The following is a 16194-nucleotide window of genomic DNA, read 5'->3' as shown; positions in this document are numbered from 1 at the left end:
TTTTGTTTCCTTGACCTGTCAGGGCCAAGAGAGTGTGTGTGTGTTGGGACTGTTGGGTGACAGTCTTGAGATTCTGGGCAGTGTGAGCAGGGTTGAGTGCTGGCAGGTTCAGTTTTAGATGTATAGAATAATATAGTATAATAAAGTAATTAATTATCCTTCTGATGTCCATGCAGTCCTCCTCACCATTCCTCCTTCATCAGGGCCCTCGCAGCATTGCTATACGAGGAAGGTGCAGCTGTGATCCAACAGAGGTTGGAAGGGAGCAAGGTGGATGCTGAGTGATGGGAAACAACATTCTGTGGCAGCAGATCTGTCTTGCAGCTCCCTTCCAGGGAAATGACAAATGCTGTGTGTGTTTCATTCGTGCTGAGACGTATTGAGAAGACAGGATTTATTTTTTACTTCCTTTTGACTGGGATGACTGGAATTTACCTGCAGGGTTTCCTGGCTCCTGTCTGTGTCTGGTTCAGGGGTTTCTGCATGCCTCAGGATGCTGAGGGGAGCTGTGTGGGTGACCATATGCCTGGATATATAACCTCCCTGGTCATCACTAATTCAGCAGCCTGCTCTGCTTTTGTGTCAGGCTGGTGTCAGGTGTCCCAGGCTCCACACACCAACTGCTGGCTTTTGTCTGCCTCGCAGGGAGAGCACCTGGAGCTGCCACAGGCACATTCCCAAGCAGAACATCGTCCTTTTGGTGTCTGCTGGCCATGACACTCGAGCATTAGCGTTGGTTGGGGTCTCTGTACAAATCACAAATGGGACAGGACTGCTGGGAACGTGCCTTGGGCTGTTTTATTTTCCAGCATCACTCTCATTACATGGTTATGACAATGGGAAGGTGTCATCAGCTCATGTGCCCAGCAACAGACAAAGAACTTAATGTTACAACTTACTTTATAAGTTTTTTGACCAATCACACAAAGCAAAAGCACATTGACAGTAGTTCTATCTAATTATTATAAGCACCTGTACCTTTTTTTTCCTTCTGTTAAACAATGTTTGCTTATTTTAAATACAATACCTGCTTGTAAGCCTTAAAGTCTTAAAACACAATGCTCAGAGCTCCATTATTAAGCTTAAAACTTCTTAATATCTTGCTAGATAAACTTTTCTGCACCTTAGGGAGTTATTCTAGACAAGTGTTAATACACAGACCATTGTTCTATTTGTCCTTGCTTTTCTACTTCTTATATAATTTTTCTGCTGACCAATCTCATGGCTGCTGCTTAGCTCCAGTCACAGTTCTGCTGCCTCTGAGGCCTTTTGCAGCTTTCCCAAAACCCTCTGGTTTTATGGATTCCCACAGAGCATGTTGTCTTCATCCCCTCTGGGTGTCCGATTCCAGAGGAGAATTCAAGCTGGGATGGGATGGGATGGGATGGGATGGGATGGGATGGGATGGGATGGGATGGGATGGGATGGGATGGGATGGGATGGGATGGGATGGGATGGGATGGGATGGGATGGATAGGATGGGTTGGGATGGGATGGATGGGATGGGATGGGATGGGATGGGATGGGATGGGATGGGATGGGATGGGATGGGATGGGATGGGATGGGATGGGATGCTCAGTGGCATCCTGGCTGCTTGCCTGCATGCAGGGACAGGCACAGGAGCCAAATTTGGCTCCAGCAGAGGAAAACCAGGCAGCTGCACAGGGTCAATGCATATGGCAAGAGCATTAAAGCAGGGCAAGTGCCACACAATTTTGCTGATACTTTCACTGGCTTCTAATACACCCAGCTAAGAAATTCCTGAGCTGTATGAGGCTTCTCTATTACTTGATAGATTTTTTTTCTTTCTTTAAGCTCTGCAGCCTCTCCTTGAGTACATTTGGACTTGTATCCCCCTCAGCACCCTCTGGCAAGCTAAACCACCCCCTGTTTGTGGAGAATTCCCCATGAGCTTGGTCCATCTGTGCCTCCCTGTGATTATCCTGGACTGATGTCCCTTAACCCCTGGATTTTAGGAGAGAGGCCATGCCCACCCCAGGAACAGTACCCTGCAAATGCAAGTGGTCACTCAGAGGGGAGCAGCTGAATTTGGTCCTGCTTTCAGCTTTGCTGTTGCAGATTTTAATAATATAAAACCCTTTGAAATTCTTCAGCTGCCTCCAGCACTGGCAGCTTTTGGCTGTGGAAGGAGAGCCCCATTTTGAGCCCTGAGCTGGGACAGGTGAGAGGAGGAGAGGAGTGTTACAGCCATGACATTTCAAAGCACATTGGAAGAGTGTGCCAGGTTCCTAGAGACCACAGCTTAGAATTTGTGTCCTCTTGCTCCCCTCCCTGTTGCCTCCAGCACTTTTTTCTGCCAGCTGCTCATGCTCACATTCCTGTTATTTTTCCCAGGTAACACCAACAGCATCTTTGCACTGGACTACATCAGTGGAGCCTTAACCCTGAATGGGCCCCTGGACAGGGAAAATCCCTTCTACAGTGCTGGATTCATCCTCACAGTGAAGGTGAGACTGCTCCAGCTGGGAAGCACATGGACAGAGCAGGATGGGGAGGACATCCTGCCTGGGGGCACCCCCTTCCAGATAATGCTGCAAACCTGGGCTCTGTTGTTCTCTTGGGCATCCAGAGCCATGATGTGCTGACCAAGTGAGATGTTAAACACAGTCTGTCACTATAGGACACGAAATAACACCACACACACACAACTGCTGATTTCAAGGTGGAAAAGGGAAGTTTATTTTCTGACTCCAACATTAATAGATTTCCAAAAGTGACCCTGGATTGGAGGGTGAAAGTGCCACCTCTCCAATGACACTGGCCAAACCAACAGTCCATCAAATTTCTCCTTCTCCATAAAAGAATGCAAAACTGGAAGTTATTTACAGAAAGTGTGTGAGAAATTTGTTACAAGAATGTAAACATCGGAAGGCTTAGAAAATCTTTAAAAATCAGGGTGACAACAGTCCCCTTGTCTGGTGGCCCAAAACATGATGTGTGAGGCCATTTTTGCCATCCTGCCTGTGGCTGTGCCTGCTGGCAGCATGCAGATACCCCAGGCTTGCATATAGCACCAGACACAAACTCAGGTACCTGAATTGTGCCTACTTTTGCCTGTTTTCCCTCTTTCTCCCCACCATAGCCCTGGATAAACATGACATTTTGTCTTGTCAGCAGGCAGTGGTGTAACAGGACATCATCTGTGCCTCCCTGGCATGGGGAGGGAGTGATGCTGGAAGTTGCCTTGTCAAGAAAAGGCACTGGAGCGTGGCTCTCCAGCCCCACCTCAGAGTGACTCCCTGGCTCTGCTCACAGCCCTGTAATTAAAATCAATACCAAGCTGGGCAGCTGGTTGGAAACACATTTAGAAGTATGGATTCTGCTGGGCTGGGGTGGGGAAAAATCAGCAGCGTAGGAAGGGTCATTGATTGGGAGGGAGGCAGCCAGCACATTGCCTTCTTGTTTTGGCAAGTGTGATGCTTCCTTGGAGTGGGGCAGAGGCACAAGAAATCACCCCTCTAGGTCCCAGACACAGTTCATACCATGAGGCTTTGTGTGTGAGGAGGAGATCCTCACCCACCCCTGGTATAGCTTCATTCAGGCTTTTATGGTTTCAAAAATCAAGAGAGGAAAGATTGTCTGGTTTTAATAGGGACAAAAATATCTGTTTAATCTTGGAAAGGTTTGTGAGCCTGAAAACTTGCCCGTTTTCCTGCCTGCATGACAATGGAGTTCCAGCCACGTTCTGTTGCTCTGACAGATTTCCATGTCCTCTCCCCACAAACTTCGCATCCTCCCGCAAATGCCAGCTCTGTGCATCCCACATCCCCAGGACCCAAAATGTTCCCTGCTGCTCTCATCCTGGAGCACACAGTGAAAATACAGCTGGATTGCTCCTCGCTGGGATCAGCCTGTTCTGCTGCTGTGTGCAGAAGCAGTGAATAGCAATGAGCCGTGTGGGTCGTGAGAGCATTGCTTTTCCATGCCCACAGCAAAGCAAGATTATCCAAAGGACAAGAGGAGGGACTCGCCTTGAAAAGGCTGTTTCATGAGTCCTGCTTCTCTGGCATTAAAATCTGCACTCTCTTTTTGGGAAGGCAGAATTAAAGTCCTTCTTGAGACAGAGGTGTGATGTGGACTCATGACTCAGCTCTGTATTTAGACACGTGTTGCGAAACCTATTTTAAGGTCTAAGTGTTCTTTTCCTCTGGTGCCCTAGTTTTCCATCCCTATGTTTTTCAGCATACTGAGTGGTTCACTGTCAGCTCCCAGTCCCACATCAGGAATGGCAGAGCAGAGAGCAGGAGTGCTCTTTGCCCCTTATTTTGTGGATTGTCCCCTACATCTCACAAAGGACATTTTTTCTGTTTAAACACTTGTGGCAGGGAAATCTCCTAGTTGTTCTTGTGTGACTCCAGATGCCGCCAACCTCTTGCAGAAGAACTTGGCCACAGCCTTCCTAAGGGAAATGTTGAACCCCTGGAAAGGTTTTTGTGAGACTAAAGCATGAGTGATGGGAAAGCTGAGCCAACATCTCTGTGTGTTAATGGAACAATGGCAGAGCCAATTGGGAATCCTTCTGTGGCAAAGTGGAGGAAGAGAAAGCTGCAAGAGTGTCTCACTGTGCACACTGTCTTTACATTCATTCCTTCTGGAGAACAAAGGCTGCCCTTGTTTTCTGTCCTTGCAGGGGACAGAGCTGAACGATGACCGCACGCCCTCCAACGCCAGCGTCACCACCACCTTCAACATCCTGGTCATCGACGTCAACGACAACGCCCCCGAGTTCAACAGCTCCGAGTACAGCGTGGCCATCCCAGAGCTGGCCCAGGTGGGCTTTGCCCTTCCCCTCTTCATCCAGGTGCAGGACAAGGATGAGGTGAGGTTTCCTCTCCCTCCTTTGTGGGGTAGCACTGGTTGGGTTTCGGGGTGGGCAGGGGAGGAGTCACTGCATGGTTCTCTCCCAACACCCCTTTTCCATCTCTCACTGCTGCCATCTCTGTGTTTGCTGTGTACCCCCAGCCCAGTTTCCCTCCCCAGTGTGCAGGCACTAATGCAGTCAGGATTGCAGGGCCCCTGAGAGCCAGAAAATAGGATTGTCTGGGAGGCTGATCCCTGCCTGCTTTGAGGGCTCTTGTCAGGCACTGCTTTGCCAGTCTGGTTTAGCAAAGGAGGAGTTTTCCCCTGCCAGGGACAGGGAAGGCAGGAGCCCCAAGCTAAGTCAGGGAGGATGTAGGAGATGCCCCTCAGAGCAGGGAGGACTGGGATACCAGTTCATCACTGCAAACAAGGCAGGAGCTTTGGAGGCTTGTTCCTCCCACGTGTCAGTGGAGCTCCTGTTTGTCACGGGCCGATCCTTGCCGTGCTTGGGATTGCAGCTTCTGTTCCAGCCTTGGGCTCCCAGCCTTCAATTACTCTGATTATTTGACTTGTGCAGTTCACGTCTGGCTGCTCCTGTGTGCTGGTCCCCCCCCAGCCCCGCCACGCCGCCGGGTGCCTGCTCCAAAGCAGTGCTGACACCTCATGGTGAGCTGGCCAAAACCGCTGGGAAAGGCTCTGGCCGCAGGCTCCTGCTGTTCCCGTTCCTCTTGGGGTTGAACAGGACATGAGGGGAGAGGGTTTGTCAGAATAAATGCCATCACAGAATGGGTTGGGTTGGAAGGGACCTGAAAAATCAGCTCCTTCCAACCCCCCTGCCAGGGGCAGGGACAGCCTCCACTAGAGCAAGTGGCTCAGGGCTTCATCCAGCATCATGGCAAAGCATCATCAGGGTGTTTTCCTGATGCTTCAGGTAATGGGAAACAAAACATTCCCCCTGCCCCCAGCCCCCAAGATCCTGGTGGGTCAGTTAAAATGTGCATCTTTAAGTTGCCTTTTCTGGCTGAGAAGATGGATTTGCTATTCCCCAGCCCTGGGTGGAGCTCACCCCGTCTCGTCAAGCCACCCAGAAATCCCATTTTTTTCCATCTGAAGTGATTATGACACAGAACTAATAACTTACTGGTGACATGATGTCACCATGCAGGAGTTATGAGTTCAGCCTGAAGAGGTGCAGATGAGCTATTAAGCAGATAAAGAGACTGTTTTTTCTTGAAAATGTCAATTGCTAATAAAGAAGATATGGATATGACAGATGCTTAGGATAGTTTCTGAATAGAGCTGCTGTCGTGCTTGCTGAGAGATGTCAGCAGATCCATTCTTGAAGGGCATTGTAACACTTCTGTTTGTGCCACCAGGATGAAGGATCTGTCATTATTTCTGGTTAAAAGCTCATTTTACTGGAGTGACTCCCATTCAAGAATTCACTTTTCAGCCTTGCTAATTTTAAAATGGGAGAATAAAAAATAGCCTTGCCTTCCCCATCGCACCAGCAAAAAATACATGCTGTTCTTTTGATGTATTTCTTTCACTTCCTGAGATTTCCCCAAAAGAATTAGCTGAGATTTTCAAAACTGCTGAGAGAGGATCTCTTGTGCTAAGGGAGTCTGAAGGAGTTTTACTGTACACGTCTTCAGAGACCATCATATTAACACAGATTGCTTTGACCGTGGCATTATTTTCACTGATAAGAAGCAGAGGAGAGCTGATTCTTGGAATATCTGGAGGGAGGAAAGTTACAAGCAATTGGTTACTTTTTTTTCCTGCATTATCCTGGGATGGATCTCCCTTATTTCCTCTCATGGATGCTTGCAACTGGGTTAACTGTCAAGGTAGCACTTTGGGGGGAAAAAATGGGAAAAGATGCCCAGCTTATGAAAAAGATGTGTGTGAGATAGAAGTAGGACTGCACCTGCAGGCAGCACTGCTTCCCAGAGAAATATTTGTGGAGCCCTGAAGACCCACCAAGTTTCAGTGAAAAAACTACAGAAAGGTTATGTAGTTGCCTGGCAGAGATATTTTGGATGCTCAAGTGTCCTGTGAGAGCTATGAGGGGTTTACAAACCATCTGGATTCGAGGTGGCTGAGGTGGCACCAGGCTCTCTCTTCTCTCTGTGGGTGCAGGCGTGGAGGGATGCATTGGCAAGGACCAAGAACTTCAGGCAGGGATGGGACTGAGGACGTGGCTGACAGAAGCTGTTCTGGCAGCACTGGCTTCATGCTGGAGATGCCACGACTCATCTGTGTAAGGGGCACAGGGAAACCAGAAGAGAGTTGTACACATCTCCAGGGAAAGCAGAGAGAGAAATAAATGAGAGCAGATGGGTTGAGACACGGGAAATCAAAACCGGAGTCTTTGTGAAGATCACTTTGCTCGAGTCTGTCTCCTGCCTCCCACCTTATGTCAGAGTCCTGGGAGATTCCCTTGGCAGATTGCTTTATTTCCTGAGCCCCTGAGGGTCTGGCCCCTCTGGAAAATTCAGGCATTGCTCCTTTAGCCCTCCAGCTGGTTGAGGGAGCAGCCTGGACTCTGCCCTGTGCAGAGGTCCTGTGGGTCTGGGTGGTTTTTTGGGGAGCCTTCCTGTCATTGTGCCTTTGTGGAGCTGGGGAAAGGGCTGTCACATGGGTCTGGCCTTCAACACACACCGTGTGGGCTGCCAAGGCTGTTAAACAAGGCTTTTCAAAGCCAGGCCCACACAGCCTTTTTTAACCATGGGGTTTTTGGCCTTTCTTTCTTCTGGTGTGTTTTGCACAAACTGAAATGATGGCTTTTGGAAGGAGTCAGATTAAACCATTCAGCAAAGCACTTAAAAATGCATTTCTGAGGCACACAAGACCTCACTTGAAAGCCTATGCCTGGCTTTCCCTCTGTGCTGTAAGTGCCTTTCTGCAGCTCAGCTGGCATTAACCTCTCAGACAAGGTTCCCAAGCGAGCTTCTCCAAGGAGAAGCCCTTCCTCAGAGCCCAGCCCCTGCAAACTCCCAGATTTCACCCCCCAAGTGAGGCCATGGTCTTGCTGCAGGAGGAGCTGTCAGGTGGGGTGGGGAGCTCCTCAAGAGGAGGCAACTGAGCTGAGCTGAGGTGGCCCCACACACGGATTTGGGGTGCAGCCAAGAGGTGTTCAGCCAGGTGTGCTGCTTTTCCTTTCTGCATTCTCCAGGATTTACTGAAAGGGAAATGAGTACACAGGGTTTGCACAGGGTTTTTGATTCAGCCTTCTTGAGCAACCTGTCTTGTGGAAGGTGTCCCTGCCCAGAGCATGGGGCTGGAATGAGCTGAGCTTTATGATCCCTTCCAACCCAAACCAGTCTGGGGTTCTATGAGCCAAGAAAATAGCACTATCTGCTGTGCAGCTGAGCTTCTCTCCCTGCCAGAGAGAGAGCAGACCCTTGAACAGCTTTCCCAAGCCATTCAAGAGCTGCTTAGGAAAATCCATTGAGGTTTCCCAGTGTTCAGGCTGAGCCTGCACTCAACTGGACACCCCCAGGCTGTGGTTGGGGTCTCCTCATTCACATTGTGGTGGTTCAGCAAGGGGAATAAATCCTGTATGTGAGGCAGAAGATTAAGGCACTAACTTATCTGCTCTTACAGCAAGGTTTGTTTCTGGGTTGAGAACAAGAACCCTGAGCTCTGGGACAGGTTGGTGTTAATTCAGAGGGCTCATCTGCTGCTGAGCTGGAATTTGGGAGACATGGATGCTGATTTGGGAGACATGGATGCTGATCTGGGAGACATGGATGCGGATTTGGGAGACAGGGGTGTCCTTTTTGGATATGCTGGTGGCTTGATGCTGTATCACAGGGAGAAGGCAAGGGTTTGGCCATCCAGGAAAAGGAGCAGGGCATTCTTTGGGGCATCCCCCATTTCCTATGGCTCTGAGATCCATGGATTCCTGTTAAGGGGAGCAGCAGCTTGCTCTGCCAGGCCATGCCAGGAAAACCAGCTCTACATGGTTGAGTGAAGAGGAAGAAAAGGGCAGAAGCTGTCTGAAGCACCCCCATCATGGCCTGACATTTTAAAATCATTTTGAAACAATTGTCTAAAATAAGCATATCAAGGAAGGTAAATGGGGAATTTTAAATAAGGAAAATCTGGGCCATGGGAAAACGCTCTCTTTGTTGCACAGAGCTTCACCAGAGACCCCCACCAGGATATCCTGTGTGCCCATGAGTGTGCAGGTGGCAATATATGATTCATGCAGAGCATATATATGCATATGACAGGCACAAGCACTATAAATATGATCTACATGGCAAGAAACTGTAAAGGGGAATTGACGGCACACGAGTATTCTCTCCCAAAAGTGCCAGCTGCCAGTCGGGCTGAATTAGATTTCACAGGGGTTTTTGCAATACATGGAATTCACCAGCAAATTACCCTTAAAGAGGGAAAATCAATCATTTGGAGCAGAGATAAGCTGAAGGCGAGGCAGCCTCGGATTGATCCCCGTCTGTGCAGGCGTGTGTGGAATTCAGCAGATAACCTGGGGAGAGCAGGGAAGGAGAAAACTCCTCCAGGAGGGAGGGAGTAGGCAAGGGCTGACACTTAGGAGGGACAAAAAGATGGGAGAATAGGGCTGCTAGCCTGGGGAGGGGGATCAGAAGGATTGGGGAGCATTTTGCTCCAGGCATCCTGCATTGCCTGCCAGCCCAGTGAGTTCCTTAGGGACACAGGGGACAAGTGTCAATGCCCAGTGAGTTCTCAAAAGGATTATTGGCACAGGGTAGGAGAGGGGTGCTGGGATCCCAAGCTGGCTGGGCAGTGGGAGAGAGGCAGGCAACACCCAGAGAGGCTGTTCTGAGTTAAATGCTTTGAGATGGGCGCAGGGAATAACCCCCTTCATGCCTTGTGTTTTCAGAGGAGGGACTAAGCACCATTTGTGTCTGACTCACTAGAGCCAGGCCTAAGTTATCCAAGCCCTACAAAAAGGCACTAATTGCTTTCAAAAAACCCCCAACTTCTTCTTTCCCCTTCCTTCACCTCCACTCCAGAACTCACAGCTCTTTCCTTTCTTTGGATTAGAATACAAACAGAATTTGAATGAATTCAGAATGAAGGATATTAAATCCTCCGTAGCTTGTAGCCGGTAATAGCCCAGAAAGTGCCTGGAAAGTGACTGGGAGGAAAGCTGGAGTTGCACTGGATTTTGTGCTTCAGGAAGGCAGGGCTCTCCATTTTGGAAAAGCAAATTGCACTGAGGGCCCCAAAGGCAAATCTGAACTGAGGCAGCGTGAAAAGGACAAAACTGAGGATTCCCAGGCTGCTTTTCCCAAGCGTAGTTCACTTTGTGCTGAAAATAATTGCAGGAAATCAACCTCCCCATGCACCTCAGGGAATGGTGCTGTTGAGGAAGGGTTGTCTGCTTGTCTAGGGATTTGGTTTATTTTATTTTTTACTTTGTTTTCTTGTGTAGCCATTGGTAAGTGATGCTAAACATTTGCTGTGACTGCTGGAAGGTGGAATCATTCCTGAAGCATTTCTGGGTGTGCTGCCACAAGGAAGGAGCTGAGTGGGAGCATTAGTGATGGATGAAGCCAGCAGGTGATAGTGGGTGAATAAAAACAATGATCATCCTCAGCCCCAGCTGAAACAGCTGATGTGGCTGCCCCAGCCTCCTGGTGGGAGCAGGGGTTTCCTGAACTCTGCCACGTGAGTGTGGATTGCAAGCTGGGAGAGCAGATTTTTGTCCATGATTCACAGCAGGTGCATGAGCAGGTCCCACCTGAAGTTTCAGATCTGTGGGGTGGCAGCTGGACCCACCTGCTGCCATCTCACACCTGAGCTCCTGCCCTTGCCTGCCAGGCTCCTGCCTGTGCCCTGGGCTCTCCCCCTGGAATTTCAGAGGGGATTTCAGGCTGCCAACCAAGCCTGTCACAAATTGTCCAAAAATGCTGTCTGATCAGCCAGGGGTGGCTGTTTTGGAAGCAGGGTTTGGGTGTGAGGTTGATGTGGCAGCTCTGGTTACGCACTCCGCGGAGAGCAAAGCCATAATTACACACAACTGCAGCTCCAGTTGCCTTTGAGCTGAATCAACACGAAATTTCCCTCAGTTGTGGTGCTGCCTGAGAGATTTGAATGCCAGGAAGGAGGCAGTGGGCAGCAGCCTTGAGCCACAGCAAGGGCAAGCCCCGAGTGCTGGCATGGGATGAGAGGAGCTGGAAAACGTGAGGCCGCATCCCGGCGTTGGGTGATAGCAAACTTCCCTCCTTCCAAAACCTGCTTTTTATGGGTCCATTTGTTTCAGAGGGAGACAGGTTTATTGTGGGAGGGTTGCTGAGCTTTGGCAGGCTGCTCCTTAATTTGTGGCTCTAAAGGAAGGCAAGGGGCTCAGTTTGCTTGCAGTGGTGGGGAAAAACTCGAGCCGTGCAGGAGCTGGGAGGTTAGGGGATGGAGAGGGGAATGAGCACACAAACAGGTCACTGATAACATCCTCATCCTCACCCTTGGCACTGCAAAGGGATGATGCAGGCTGTGATCACTGCACACCAGGACCTTTGAGAGCCCGGGGATGCAGCGCTTGTTTTTCCTCTTCCCAACCACGTTTCAAATCTGTTGTTTGCTCTGGGTGGCAGGAGCAGGTAGGAAGGGGTGAGGGAAATGTAAGCAGCTCCCTGTGGCTTCCTCTGGAGTGGGGAGTCCTTGCTGTGAGCCTGGCTTAGCCAGGCCCTTCTGCTGGGCAGCTGATAACAATTTGAATATTCAGATGTGCTTTCAGGCATCCGCAGGGGGCTCGCAAGCTCTGGGAACCAGGAGCAAGGAAAACAGCATGGGGGCCCAGGCAAAAAAATAAATAGCTGAATAAATATATAAATGGTAACTCACAGCAGCCCTCCCCAGAGGCAGCTGCATCCCCCTTCTCCAGACCTCACATGGGGAGACTGAGGCACTGGAGGGGCTGCTAATCAGGGATAGTGGGTATCTGGAGCTGATCTCCTTCCCCATCTAGAGGGGAATTAATCCACCTGGCTCTCTTCCTGCAAATACTTGGATTTCTTTTGATGTTTCAACTTTTATCTCGTGCCTCCAACAAATTCACTCTTCTCTGGCTTCCAAGAAAATCCCTCGCATCTCGCTGCCACAAAAGGTGCTCTCGTGTACTGCAGGGAGGGTGCAGGCCCTGGGAGGGATCCTGAGGGCTCCTCAGCAGAGATGGGCAGAAATTCCTCAATGGAGTAGCTTTTTGTCATTGGTGGGAAGTGGGAAATGGCCATTTGTTGTAAACTGACATCCTGAGGGTAGGGCACAAAATAGCTTGGGAAGTAATGCTTCCTTCTGCCATTCTCTGTATCCTCTGCTCCCTCCCTCCCAGGGGTGTGTCTGGGGTGTTGGGAGCATCCCTCACGTCCTCATTCAGCACTAAAACAGCTCATGGAAGGTTCTAATCTACCCTGAGATGCTCCCACTGTCCACCAGCAGAGCACTGCTGGGCTCCTGAGGCACTGGGTGCCCTTATGTGGTTCTGTGGGTGTCCTCAGGGTTTGCTCCTGCTGTGGGGCTCCCCTGGGATCTGCTCAGTGCACCCTCAGCTCCATGGATTGGAGGTGTGCAAGGAGCAGGGCAAGGCAGAGATTCTGCTCGTGTCACCCGCTCGCAGCGGTCACACTTAGGCAGCTTTTGCTATTAGTGCCCCTTCGTGCATTTAATTGGCCACTTTTTCTGATAGGAGGGAGGTCATTCAGGGAAAATTGGAAATTCATCTCTGGCAGCTTCTGAGCTTGCTTTTCATGTGCTCTCTGGGCTGTGCTCTGGGAAGGGGGCTGTGCTCAGAGCAAGGCTCTGAAAGCATCAGTAGGTAGGTGGCCTCGCTGCTTTGCTGGCTGGATCTTGGGAGAGGAGGAGTTTTCCCAGTTCCCAGTTTGAGCTGCCTTACTGGGAAAAGCCTTCTGCATGGGAGAGGCACCCAGGCTGTGCTCCCATCCTGAGGCAGTGAAATCCCAGTGTGTGACCCCCTGTGTGGTGTGTGCACCTTCAGCCAGCAAAAGGAACTTTCCCTCTGTGTGCTGCACGGGCTCATCCCAGGGGCGCATTCCCACTCCCCCCATGTGCACCTGGATTTTGGAAACAAAACACCAACTTTGCTCTTTCCTTTCCCAGGGACCCAACAGCATTTTTGAGGTTTACCTGGTGGGCAACAACTCCAACCACTTCATCATCTCACCCACCTCCATCCAGGGGAAGGCGGACATCCGTGTGCGCGTGGCAGTGCCACTGGACTTTGAGACCATTCCCCGCTATGAATTTTCGGTAAGGCTGCACCCCTGGGCTCTGTGGGACAGCCACAGTTTCCAGCATGACCTAAAAATGACCATTCAGCATCTTCCTCTCTCTTGTCCAGTACTTGAAGAGAGCCTAGGAGAAAGATGGAGCAAATATTTCAGTAGGGACTGTTGCCATAAGGATAAGGGGGGATGGCTTTTGATGGTTGATTTAAATTAGGTATAAGGGAGGTTTTTTTCATGGGGGTGGTGAAACACTGGAACAAGATACCCAGAGAAGTGGATGTCCCATTGCTGGAAATTCAGGGTCAAATTGGATAGGGCTCTGAGCAGCCTGGTCTAGTGGAAGATATTCCTGCCCGTGGCAGGAGGTTGGACTTGGTGGCCTTTAAGGGTTCCTCCCAACCCCAACCATTCTATCACAATCCCCACTGTGAAACAGTAGAGCTCTACAAAACAGCCAAAAAATCGGAAATTATAATAAAGAAGGACGCGGGGAAGAGATTTGCTCCGCACTTTCTCTTTCCAACATCCAAAGGCTCAGCTGCAAGAGCTTAAGCAGAGCAGGGCCATAAAAGCTTTATAGAGCATAAAACTTTGTTTTAAGAGCACCTATCAGGCGCCAAAACCCTCCCCATCCTCCTGGCCCAGCTCTGTTGGTGGTTTGGCTTGAGCTGGCTCAGCTGGTGAGGGAGCTGAGGAGAGCATTGTTTACTCCACTAAAGGATGGGTAACTCTCCCAAGCTTCCCATCATCTCCAACCTTGCCCTGCTGTTTTGCCCAGCTCTTCGCAAACGAGAGCGTTCCTGACCATGTCGGCTTTGCGCGGGTGAAAATCAACCTGATCAACGAGAACGACAACCGGCCTGTGTTCAGCAAGGCCCTCTACAACGTCAGCCTCCTGGAGAACACCACCGTGGGCACCACTGTCCTCCAGGTCCACGTGAGTAGGAGCATCCCAGCTCCCTCTGCCGAGTCCCTGGCACCTGTGCTGGCTTTGTGGTGTCCCTCACCAAGGGCTAAGCCAGGAAGGGAGCATCAGGAGATGCTGGTGGTGGGGTTCACCTGCTGGGAAACCTGAAGTCCTCCTGAAGCCAAAATCACTAAAGCCCAAACAAACCAAGAGTAACTCGTTTTTAACACAACAATGCATTTGATTTGCCTTGAAGTGTCTGGAGAAAAATGTTTCTCCAGGGAGTATGGAAAGTAATCTTAGCTCCGTGATCCCTCCTCTTCACTTTATTTACCCCAGAAGTTGGAAGGTTGGTGGGGTGTTGACTTCTCATGGGCTTTTGGAGCAGATGTCCTGACCTTTCCTGTCCTCTGGAAGGTGTGTGTGTGTTTGCTGCCCACACCAGGAATTCAAAGAGAGAAATGCACTGCATTTCATCTGCAGACACCGACCCAAGTGGTCATGGTACCCCTGGTGTAGCTTTTCTCACTGCCCTCTTTGGAACCATCATCTTCCTCAACCAAACCAGGGTTGGTCACACCGTTAAAAGGGTGAAGGATGGAAAAGGAGGAATGGCTCTGTTTAGCAGAGCATGGTATTACATGGCTGGCAGCAGAACAGAGGCAGGCAGAGGTGTGGTGATAGCAGGGGGCATTTCCATGGGGCTCATTTCCTCTTCTGTGGGTTGGTTGGAATCCTCATGGAGAAGACACATTTCCTGGTGCAAGAACCACAACAAAACCCTGTGCTGAAATACCATTGAAAAGGCATCAAAGCTCCTCTGGGATGGGGAATATCACAGGAGGGAGCAGCAAACCCTCTGCTACATTTTGGGTGTGCTACTGCTGCTGTCATTAGTCATGAATAAGTTTGCCTGGTTCCCTCCCCAATGCATTTGCTCCAGCTGCCCTCCTGCCCCCTCCTTGTCCCCCTGCTCTCCCTAGGCACAGCCCCTGGTCTCCCATCCATGCAGGAATGCCCACTCAGAGGATAAAAGCCCGGACAAAAGAGTGGGGTGCATGTGCCTGTGTGTAAGTGTGTTTACTTTACAAACAGATGGTGTGAAACTGTATAGAGCCCCCGAGCTGTTCCCATCTGACAGTTATTAATATTTCAAGCAGATGTTTAGCTAGTCAGGCCGTCAGACACTAAACAATGAGATTGTTACTGCGTCTCCTCTTTCCCCAGCTAACTTCCAGCTATGCCAGCATTTCAGAGCGAATGCAAAATGCCAGGAGTTGAATCTTCTATGGTAAATCAGAATGGATGCAATTAGCACTGAAATCCAAATTGCCCTCCCAGCTGATCCCAAACTTTTAACAACCCTCATAAAGTACCAGCTCCTCCTGCTGTGGCCGCTTGCCTTTGAGCTGCAGCCCTCTGGTCGCTGCCCATCTCTCCACCTGTCCCACGTGCTGCAGACAAAAAGCCTGCTTTCCTTGCTAATAAATCCCTCCTCTCCTTTTCTTCCTTCTTTTCCACTTGCTCAGGAATATTCCTGGGTATTCACACATAAGGGTTGGTGTGAGGGTGTTTACAGGGGTCTGAGGATGAGGGAAGAGACAAGGATCTGACTCCATGTTTCAGAAGGCTTGATTTATTATTTTATGATCTATATTACATTAAAACTATACTAAAAGAATAGAAGAAAGGATTTCATCACAAGGCTACCTAAGAATAGAAAAAGAAAGAATGATAACAAAGGCTTGTGGCTTGGACAGAGAGTCTGAGCCAGCTGACTGTGATTGGCCATTAATTAGAAACAACCACATGAGACCAATCCCAGATGCACCTGTTGCATTCCACAGCAGCAGATAACCATTGGTTACATTTTGTTCCTGAGGCCTCTCAGCTTCTCAGGAGGAAAAATCCTAAGGAAAGGGTTAAAAGATGCCTGTGACAGATTAGAAATGGGGTTTTGGAGAAAGCCTGGCCAGCCACGTGGCATGTCCACTTCTTTGGTGGCTGCTGGATGACATCCTCATGAAGGGGGTCTTCTGTTGGCTCCTCTCTTTTTGTGTTCCTTTGTGCAAAAAAGTCTGAGTTTGGAGAGACAGTGGGGTCCAGGGTGCTAAAAATAAATGAGGTGGCTTGTGAGGTCAAGGAAATGGATGAGCAGGGATGAAGAGGGGAGTGCGTGGGCTGGGTGAGTGGTTGCTGAAGGGTGGCAGGAGGCTTCGTGCCAG

The 16194-nt window shown here is 49.9% G+C and overlaps 1 protein-coding gene across 1 annotated transcript in view; it reads left to right on the top strand.

Moving 5' to 3' along the window:
- The window catches only part of CDH23 (cadherin related 23), a 224500-nt gene that overhangs the window by 120299 nt on the left and 88007 nt on the right, over nucleotides 1–16194 (top strand). The window contains exons 10-13 of the mRNA XM_066554157.1: nucleotides 2357–2469; nucleotides 4653–4841; nucleotides 12935–13084; nucleotides 13841–13999. Of these exons, the coding sequence (XP_066410254.1) occupies nucleotides 2357–2469; nucleotides 4653–4841; nucleotides 12935–13084; nucleotides 13841–13999 (611 nt within the window). The remainder of the gene's footprint in view (nucleotides 1–2356; nucleotides 2470–4652; nucleotides 4842–12934; nucleotides 13085–13840; nucleotides 14000–16194) is intronic.

The sequence above is a fragment of the Molothrus aeneus genome, chromosome 8 (genome assembly GCF_037042795.1).
Source record: "Molothrus aeneus isolate 106 chromosome 8, BPBGC_Maene_1.0, whole genome shotgun sequence".
Taxonomy (NCBI): Eukaryota; Metazoa; Chordata; class Aves; order Passeriformes; family Icteridae; genus Molothrus; species Molothrus aeneus.
Note: the sequence above shows the minus strand (reverse complement) of the source record. Positions and strands in the feature narration are given on the sequence as shown.